The 10,659-nt window shown below is 35.1% G+C and overlaps 1 protein-coding gene across 1 annotated transcript; it reads right to left on the bottom strand.

The window, feature by feature from the left end:
• Positions 1 to 780: 780 nt before the first annotated feature.
• Positions 781 to 7,264, bottom strand: LOC146943822 (uncharacterized). Its single transcript, XM_085742090.1, has 5 exons — positions 5,640 to 7,264; positions 5,333 to 5,517; positions 5,061 to 5,231; positions 1,511 to 1,963; positions 781 to 1,423 (listed from the first exon to the last, which is right to left on the bottom strand). The coding sequence occupies exons 1-5, from the start codon at positions 7,168 to 7,170 to the stop codon at positions 986 to 988; spliced, it is 2,778 nt and encodes a 925-aa protein (XP_085598216.1). The 5' UTR covers positions 7,171 to 7,264; the 3' UTR covers positions 781 to 985.
• Positions 7,265 to 10,659: the final 3,395 nt, after the last annotated feature.

Below are 10,659 nucleotides of genomic sequence, written 5' to 3'. Positions count from 1 at the left end.
CTCTGAAAGAGATTCACTCATTAGTAAACACTTATTTTGACAATTTATAAAATAACCAACATAGTTTAGTAAAGGCTCAGCCACTAAGCTAATGAGGTAGATGTCCAATACGGTTTAGTAGTAATAAAAGAAAATATGTATCTGTCTAACTTATGATCATAATCAACTTTAGACCTTGTTAGCTGTAGAACTAGAAGCAGGCACACAATTGACTATATCAGCAAATCAGTGTGAGCGTGTGTGTGTGAGTGTTAGCTTTTGAGAAGCAAGTACATTCACAGAAGGAATCAAAAGAAGGTTAGTGTAGTTGGAAAAGATATTTCATCAACTGAAATAAAATAATAAGATGCGCTAAAGACTTGTTCAAGTAATAAAATTGAGCACCTTCTCAAACAATAAAAATACGATTTTGTGGTATTGGCTTGGGATTTGAGAGTGTGCTCCTCCTCGAGGTCTCAGGTTCAATTCTCTCCGGTGTCAATTTGGGTGGACTAATTTAGCTTCTTCAAAAAAAAAAAATTGGGTGGGCTAATTTAGCTTCTTCAAAAAAAAAAAATACGATTTTCACAAAAAAAAAAAAAAAAAACGATTTTCACAAATTTCATAATGAAGAAAAATAATCAGATTGGACAAGTTTTATTCTCTAGTACCTTAACTTGCTTCAGCAGAATTTTAATTTAATAACTGCCAAATCCAACATATCTTCTGTGCTTGATAGCTGACAGCATCAACAATAAGAATACATATACTCCTCTTGCTATAACTTAATAAGCACAAACATTTTGCTGCAGCTTTGTAGCTCGAGGCTGAATATAAATATGATAGAAAGGAATAGGCGTACAACTTAAGAGCTACAATTTACTGTAAGATGTACAGGTTAAATTACAATTAAATCACTCTGGTTAGATTGACAGTACACAACAGAAATCATCAAAATCAATTTCATGCTATCAAAACTTTTAACTGGAATACTCTAACCCAACATTTAATTTCGTTTCAGCTTCTTAATTCTCTCAAGGGCACCAAGCCGACTTTCATTATCCTTCTCTTTTGCACCATCATCTACTTCATTATTTTCAATCTCGTCTCTTTTTCTAACCAAACCGCCAAAAACAGCAGAAGGGACATCTTTTTGTGCAATCTCAATATCATCGTCATCAGAGTCATTTTCTTCTGGTAACTCAATTTCTTCATGGTTCGCATTAGTTTTTATCCCTCCATCGGACTGTGATTCCACTCCAGCACTTACAAACCCAACTTTTCTCTCTTTTGTCGCTGCTTTGTCAACTGCTGGGGCTAATTGCCTTTCCAAAGCAGCCATTTCGTCCTCAGGGATCCCAGCCTCCTTTAACTTGTCTTTGGCCTCCTCAAGATTCACTGTTTGGTCCTTCTGCATCAGATACTCGGGCAGTATAAAATGTGTCTGTAAAATAATAAAACTAAGATTAGAATAAATGCAAACGAATCAATGATAAGGCTCAGGAAGTGAAAATCGAAACATTATAGTAACCTGGCTGTAGCTTGCAGAGACACTCCTTTTAATTCGAAGCATTTCTCTAAAGGTGTCCTCATTTCCATGTTGAACCTCAAATTCATGCCAATCATTCCAAAAGTCTGGATCAGACCGCGGATCAGCAAACTTGGAGGCAAATACATATACTCCACGGGCACGTTCAATTTCTCCCAAGCTTCTTTCCAGTTCAGCATACTTCAAACACATAGTTTTGACATCCTTATCTGGAAGACCAGATTCAATTGCCTGCTCATAGATCTCGCGTGTCTTGGGTACCCCAAATATCTCAGCAGCACGAGCAATGTATATTTCATACATGCTTAACTTTTCATTGTTTGGAACAGCTTTCGTTGCTTGATCGTAAACCTTCATAGCTCGCTTTGCTAGTCCATAGTCCTCTTCCAGCTTAGCATATTGCAGATAGAGAGGTTTCACTTGATCAGCTGGGGCCTGTTTTGGCAAGCATTATCCAAAAAGCAAATTGTGTTAGCATTATAATACGTTATCAACAATAAAATTCAAGTGTTACAAGATACAAACAAACACATTATCAAACAGTTGAATGTCCTCACATACTACGATGAACCAAGGAAAATACTAGTTATGATCTTTGACAAACTAGATGCTTATTGATTACATTAAAAGTTCAGTACAGTACAATCACTTGACTAAGTCACTTTAGTTCACAAATAGCAAATATAGTCATACTACAACAACAACCAAGGCTTATCCCACTAAGTGGGGTCGGCTACACGGATCAAATTATACCATAATGTTATATCATAATCTATATTGGGATCCAACTCATTAAACTCTAAATCTTTCCTAATATTTTCATTACTGTCATACTACAATACTTCATTTTGACAACAAAAATAGGTGCGGCACTTATTGCTTTGCAAACATAGCAGTGTGAAGTGCTACTATTTCAGACTTTGAAGTCTCTGACTTGCTGTATAATCATGCTAAGACTGTTATGATATATTTTACATTACACTCTAGGATTACCAAAAGCAAAAGAGGACAATGTTGGTTTTCCACTACTATAGCCAATGACAGAGACAAGTTGTTCCACAGTTAATGTAAGTGTTGTTCATGGTTCTGTTCGGATAGGAAAACCAAAGTGATGTCTTTTGGTTCTCACTATAATGGGATCTTATATTCCTAAATTGAACTGTTTCTAAAATTAAAGGAACTGAACCGCTTCTAAAACTAAAGAACGGGAATACTTATAAATGCTGAATTGAACCAAACTCTACGGATACTTCTGAAAATAACAGAACTGCAAGCAAAGCTTCTAAACCTGATTGCAAACATCCGAATAAGTTGTGTATTTAATATGCAAGTGGCAAGCTTTGAATAAACAAATAAATAAAAACCCATCAAAGAACAATTCTTTATCTTGGCTAAGACATCAAACATATCACGTAGTTATTCTATGACAAGATCTTTTGAGGGAAAAGGTTTGGCTAATAGAAAAAAATAATGCAGACAGAACTCATTTAAAAAAATTGATATGTTACGTGGGGGGAGAGACAGAGTGAATTGAGATTCCACAATCACATATTGCTTAGAACTATGACTTCCAAAGGGATCAATCAACCCTCTATGGCTTTAACCCCCAAGAAATTCTTAAGCTTGCTTCTTTTAACTCTAACCAATATATCTAGTGAAATGAAGAATGAAATAAGAAAAGAGAAACTATAATTTCAGGCATCATACGAATTGCTATTGTTTCAACATCATATTCATATACCAACATACCAGAGAAACATTCTCTAGAGCTAGAATTCAAGCTCAAACATTATGATATGATCATATGACTATGAAGGAGAAAGGCTATTTTCAAGTAATAGCAACTCCAGAAAGAACAAATAAAAAGAAGATGAAACCTGGTTCAATATGTTTCTATGCATATATTCAATTACCCAGCTTTGGCTTTATAAAAGCCTCCATTACCTAATCTTACGGATCATATGCCAAGTGGGCATAGATCATTACAAGTCCTAAGGAATAATCAACAACCACCATCATCTGCTTCTTAAAACTCAATTTTGTTATTAAATTATCTTGATCAAAACCCTTACAGAGATGCTGTTTTTATACCCTATATTTTGGTGATAACAAATGTGCAGGAGAAAGTAGTACTAGTTTTGATGAGTTATGATATATGTTATTACTTTCTATCCTTGTGTTATTTATACTTAGTTTTGGCATGACCAGCACATACTTTGCTAATTTTTTACACACACCCACATATGTATATATAGATAGAAGAAGTATGGTGAGAAAACCTGCTTACTGTGATAAAGAATATATACTGAAATGAAGAAAATAATCATGAGGTGAATATATTAATGGAAATCTGGTGTATATCGACACTTGAGACTTCTAGCTTATGATAAGCATAACTATTTCCAGATTTCATCAAGTCTAATGTCTATGCCACAGACAATGAAATGAACAAAGAGACCCCTTAACTCTCAAACCAATTCAATAAATTCTACATAATACAATTCACTGCCTTTAATAATACCTTAACATGATCTTAGTCAACATAAATAATTAAATCAATATAATGCCTTAGACCAGCAGCACAAAGATATATGCAGGATTTAGAAATTGATTTTTTTGGAAACCATATGAGAACTCACCATCCATTGAGGTTTTACAATGAAAATTTGGGACATCAAATGGGAGGTTCTGATGAAAAGCAGCGATTGTTAGTTTATGAGCTATCAAGTTCTGATGATGGAGCAGTTGAAAATGGCAAGGCTTTGTCTAGTTTTGAATTTGGTGATTTTATATCATTTAATGTGGGTAGTGAAGATGAAATCAAGAGTCAATTTCCATATAGAATAGTGAAAAAGGAGACAGTGTTAGTCCTTTTAGAGTCAATTTCCTATAACAGAATTGAGAATCTATAAATGAATGTAAAATGGCGAAGTCTGTCAAAATGGAATTACTCTAACAGAATGCAAAGGCCAAGGAAAATGAGCTTGTGATGCAAAATGGTGACTCATCAAGATTAGAGCTCGCCTCGGTTGTGATGTGTATCACAAGAATTCAAGCTCTAACATAAGAAAAAGGATGTGAGATTGAAATTACAAAGAATAGTTGAAGGAAAAATGATAGCATCCATATTCACTGTCTAAATGCTGCTTAACACGTTTAAAATATTATGTTGAATTGTATGAACCGGAGAGTAAAGAAGACACTGTATCAGCATTAACTTACATCAACTTCTCTATGTAATCCACATCAATTCATTCAATCTAATCCAATGCTTTATGTTAAAATAACTAAAGTTTTCAGGTTCATCAACTTTAGTAGTGCACACTACAACCATACAAAATATTATAATTACAATGAAAAGCAGAAAATTGATGATGGGTCATATAGAAAATATCACAGGAATAAGATTTGTTATATTTGACGCACTTCAAACGTAATCCAGCTCTAAGATCATCGATGTAAAATTTAAAAAGAAACAGTAACTTCAAGAACGCTTAGAGATGAGCAACAGAAGAAAAATAAAAGCACATACCGTTTCAACTGCGTTCTCAAACAGCTCTCTTGCTCTCTCCAATTTGGTCCTTCCATATCTCTTCACAAATTTAGACAGATATGTAACCCAAATATCTTTAACATGTGGGTACTTGAATATCTTGACTCCCCTTTCATAAACCTTAAAAGCATCTTCAAAGTATTTGTGTTCCTACATAAATCAAAATCATTTAACAATATGTTAATGAGCCAAAACCATCAGAGTAAAATCCAAAAGAGATATTGTACTTAAAAAATTGTGTTGCTCCATACCTCCAGAAAGTATGCATAATTGATTATTATTTGTGGTGTGGCTATTCGTAAATCCAAAATCCGTTCATAAACTTCCCGAGTAGACTCCAAACTCCCTAGACTTTCCTCCAAATCAACATAAAAGGTCCACAATCTCAAAGATTTATGCAACTTCATCTGAACTGGTTGATTCCCATCAGCAGCCACTAAAAGTAACGCAGAATATAAATTCAACAGTTAACTCCATTCAACAAACACACCAAAAAAAAATAAAAAAAATAGAGCATATTGTGAAAAATAAAATGGGAACATGTTGAACTAAGATTACCTTTTCGTTTGACCTCAACTGATGGCTCTGCTGTAGCCCGCCTCATTAGGTCAAGTGCTCCTTTGAAATTCTCATGTTTCAACTCTATTTCAGCCCACTCACACCAAACACTAGCCAGATTGTCCACAGTTTTGTAGTTCACCTGCACTGCCTTGTCAAAAATAACTCGAGCATTGGCAAGATCGTTGTGCTCCTCATAAAGCTTTGCAAAAGCCACCCATAACGTATGAGGTCTTCCCACTGCCTTCATGGGATCAACAGTCCTCACAGCCTCCGTGTAAGTGAGAATCTGCTTAGTCGGATTACCCTCAAAAAGCTTCACCCTCCGGTGCCACTGTTCAACATTATGTGGGTTTTGACGCAAAAGCACACTATTAGCCAATTCAGGCCTCCTCTCCATTAGGTAATCAAACCGGGCCAATCTCAAGTCAATGTCATTCTTGTCATTCAGCCAAAACCCAGATAAAACATTCTTCTTAAATTCCTTCACAAATTCCTTCTTGTCAACATCCACATCGAATTTGAAACGAACATCTACATCCTCCTCCTCATCTTCCTTCTCCTTCATCCCATCTTCATTTTCTTCATCTTCTTCGTCACTCATATCCATATCCTCCATCTTAAAAGCAAGCATACTCTCTTCAAATTGCAAGTACGAATCAAATATAACACTAAAATCCCTCACAGTAATAACAGTCGACATACCCTCCTCAAACACATCTCTAGCCTTCTCATGCAAACCCCTCCTAATATAATACTCAGCAAGCGAAGTCCACAACCGACCAACCTCATCCGAAAACTTCCTAATCCCACCCCTAATAATGGCATCCACATTCAACCCTGACACCTCATTTGCATGCCTAGTCAGCAAATCACACAACTCCAACCAAAGCCTATGTTTCGTCTTCCCCTTAATCGAATAAAATTTATCATCATTCAAAACAGACGCCAATCTCTCAGCAGACTCTTGCCAAAGACTGGAATTAATCAAAAACTCAATAAAATCCTCAATATGATTCGGATCATACTGCAAATACCTACGATAAACCCTAAGCGAGGTTTCAATCGGGATACCCTTTTGACTAACGAAAAACAAATAATACTCCCAAATTCTATCATGCTGTGTCACAGGAAGTGCACATAAAGCTCTATCAAAAGTTCTTCGCGTTCGCGTAACAAGCTTCTGTTGAGTTAGGGTTTGAAGATACATAATCCAAACCCTAGGCATTTTATGCATAGTAACAAGAGCACGTTCAAACGTGTTATTGAGCGTTTCAAATTGGGAATGTGTGATTGGGAGACTTCGAACAATTTCGAGGCGTTCACGAAGGTAAGCGTGCCAGAGCTTATAGCTTCCAGGAAGTGCTTTTAAAGCGCGTTCGTAGATGATGAAGCGCTTTTTGAAAGGTGAATCGGAACGTGCGATTAGGTAACGCCACCATAGTTTGAGACTGAAGGGGTTGCGAAGAAGTTCTTCTTCGTAGACGAGATCGTCTTCTGATGGGTAGAGGTCAGATGAAATCGCCGCCATAGATGAATGAATTAATCGGTTTTAGGAAAAGCTAAAACCCTGGAATTCGCTAGGGTTTGATAATTGGGGTTTTGAGAATGATTGATGCGAGAGTGAAGAAGATCTTGATTGAGAATTTGAGATAGTTTGAGGAGTAAATAGTCAAAGACCCCCCAAAATCGCAAGGTTCATCAATTACTCCCCTGTCGTTAACGAAACATCAATTACCCTCCTGAAATTGTTAAACGTTAGTCAATTACCCCCTTCCGTTAATTTCCTCTATCCAACATGCTGATGTGACAGTTAACTGCCCACGTGGCACTGCCACATGGTCAGAAAAGGCATGCCACGTCAGAGGGGGGTAATTGACTATATTTTTTAATTTTTTTTGAAAAAATTTAATTTTTTTTTTTGAAAAATATGATTTTTTTTTGAAAAAAAAACTGATTTTGTTTTTTTTGAAAAAAATCTGATTTTTTTTTTCTTTTCAAAATCAACATTTGTGTCACCCACGGACCTTGCAAATATCCCCTTGAAATTTAACATTAATGTGGAAATACCCCCTTAAATTTAAAATTTATGTAGCAAATACCCCATGAAATTTATAACTTATATGCAAATATTCTCTCCAAAGTTAAAACTTATATGTAAGTTACACCTTGAATCATAAAACTTTGATGGTAAAGTAAAACTTATTCATAATATATAATTTATTATATCTCTAATTACAATAAAAAAGGAGAAAATCACAACTTTAAAATAAAACAAACATGTTTGTTTTATTGTTACACATTAGAGAAACAAGCGGCTATTGTTTCCACAAAGCCTACTAGCCGCCAAAACAAAAGGAGCTGCATTTTCATCATGTATTAGAGTTTAGAGTTATAATTAAAAGCATACTATTAAGCAACACATAATTCCTCATCAGCATGTTGAGTGTCCACAACATAGTTATGGCCACTTGTTGAGTGTCCATTCCCTCCCAATTGGGCTCCATGAACCATCTTCAATCTTCATGCACACTTTCTCCCCAATGATTGCACAGTAAACGTTGTGCTTGGCCTCCAGAGTCCTAATAGGTGATCTGTTATGATCCACATGTCAGTTTTATTTTAAAGTTGTGATTTTTTTTTATATTAGAGATATAGTAAATTATAGATTATGAATAAGTTTTAATTTACCATCAAAGTTTTATGATTCAAGGTGTAATTTGCATATAATTTTTAAGTTTGGAGAGGATATAAGCATATAAGTTATACATTTTATGGGCTATTTGCTACATAAATTTTAAATTTAAGGGGGCATTTGCACATTAATGTTAAATTTCAGGGGGATATTTGCAAGGTCCGTGGGTGGCACAAATGTTGATTTTGAAAAGAAAAAAAAATCAGTTTTTTTTCAAAAAAAAAATTAAATTTTTTCAAAAAAAATTAAAAAATATAGTCAATTATCCCCCTTGACGTGGCATGCCTTTTCTGACCATGTGACAGTGCCACGTGGGCAGTTAACTGCCACATCAGCATGTTGGATGGAGGAAATTAACGGAGGGGGTAACTGACTAACGTTTAACAATTTCGGGGGGTAATTGATGTTTCGTTAACTACAGGGGGGTAATTGATGAACCTTGCAATTTCGGGGGGGGGGGGGGGGGGGGGGGGGGGGTCTTTGGCTATTTACTCTAGTTTGAGAGGTGTTCTGCGCCTATGTAAACAAACCGTTGGATTAATCCAACGATGGAAAGAACAAATGTAAATAATTAATTAAAGGGTTAAATATGTTTTTGGTCCCTATAAATATGTCAACTTTTTATTTTAGTCTCTCTAAAATTTTCCTTCAACTTTTAGTCCCTATAAAATTTTCAATCTTCATTTTTGGTCTCTCTTTTAAAGTAAACGCATACGTAGAATTCATATTATTTAATAAAATTTTCCAGAAAAATTCAAAATATTACAAGGATCACTCCAAAAAAAAATTCAGAATTTTTAAACAAAACATGAATTTTTATATTTTTTACGGTTAAAAATTCATATTTAATTTGTGTTTTGTTAAAAAATTCTAATTTTTTTTAGGAAATTTTTTTAGAATACTTTGCACATTTCTGCACAATTTCATTAAAAAAATACAAAAATTAAATTAAAAATAGGGACCAAAAGTAGTGATTGAAAATTTTATAGGGACTTAATATTGAAGGAAAATTTTAGAGGGACTAAAACGAAAAGTTAACATATTTATAGGAACCAAAAACATATTTAACCTTAATTAAAAAAACGCTAAGATGAGAGGTAGCAGACTGACAGACCCATCACCAACTTTGAATCTCAAATTTCTCAATTACCAGCCATCAACTTTGCAGCAATAGCGATGAAAACGGTGATGAATTTGGTATGAAAGAGCAAGTTGTTGTTGGCGCAAGAGGCAAGGAAATTATGATTTGAGAAGAACTAGTTTGGACAATCAGTAAAGGATTGTGGTGGTGGTTGAAGGAGGAGATTGTTGTTTTGTTAAGTTTTGATGGATGTGGTTGTGCTGGTCTTCATCTTCGTCGGAGTGAGTGAGTTTCGATGGATGATGTTATGGTTACCGAGTGAGTGACTCGGTTGGAGGGTTCTCTCTCTCGCTTTTATTATTAATTTTCTATGTTGTTTCTCAGCCGTTAGATTAGAAACTGCATAGATGGCAGCACATGGATCCAATTCCGTTTTAGGGTGTGTTTGGTTGCGAGAAGAAAATGAGAAGAGAGAAATAGGTGAGAGAGAGTATGAGAAGAGAGAAATAGATGAGAAATAGAATAGATTTGATGTATTGTTTGGTATAAGAGAGAGATGAGAGAAATTGAAGAGAAAGAAGTGTTGATTGTTTATAAAAGTACTAAAATACCCTTGATTTTGTTTAGATCCAAATAATATAAAAAATACAAGAAACATAAAGTGCTGATTGCACTCCCATTACCACTGTTGACGCATCCACACAACACCAATTCAATCCATAATTATTCATTCCTTTCTCCACCACAGGTATATACTTTATTTAATTAAAAAATCAAATAACCTCTCCTCCTTGAACTCACTCGTTGATGCATGCAAGCGCAGTTTTGTATATCTAATTATGAGACCCTCTTAAATTTCAAGCACCGAAATAATTTATAGACATGACAAGAGTGTGTGGTTGGTCTTCTTCCTTTTCATGGTATAACGGACACGGAGGCCAAACGATTCCCTATAGTTTGTTTTTTCTTTTTTTGGACAAATGATTGCCTACAGTGTTGTGAACAAAGAGCTTGAGAATACTATGCCATTCATATGAAGAAAGCAAGGGTAGAAAAGGAAATAGAGTGAAAAGTAGAGCTTCTCTCGTCTTTCTTCTCAATTTTGGAGAGAAGATAAAAAGCGTGGGACCCACACAAAATAAGCCTCTCTCCCCTATTTCTTCTGTCTCCCAAACAGTAGAAATGTGACATTTCTCTCCTATTTCTCTCTTCAATACTTCTCTCTTCTTTATTTCTCACCAACC

Source organism: Medicago sativa, chromosome 2, assembly GCF_051527215.1.
Source record: "Medicago sativa cultivar Bolivia chromosome 2, Bolivia_mono, whole genome shotgun sequence".
Classification (NCBI taxonomy): domain Eukaryota; kingdom Viridiplantae; phylum Streptophyta; class Magnoliopsida; order Fabales; family Fabaceae; genus Medicago; species Medicago sativa.
The sequence above is the reverse complement of the archived record's forward strand: the minus strand, read 5'-3'. Positions and strand labels throughout refer to the sequence as shown.

Excerpts from the sequence above, each read along its gene's own strand:
- LOC146943822 (XM_085742090.1), bottom strand. The coding sequence starts at position 7,170 with ATGGCGGCGATTTCATCTGACCTCTACCCATCAGAAGACGATCTCGTC. Across the intron at positions 5,232-5,332 it reads ATTATGCATACTTTCTGGAG|GAACACAAATACTTTGAAGA; the intron begins GTATGGAGCAAC and ends TGATTTATGTAG. Across the intron at positions 1,424-1,510 it reads TCTCTGCAAGCTACAGCCAG|ACACATTTTATACTGCCCGA; the intron begins GTTACTATAATG and ends ATTATTTTACAG.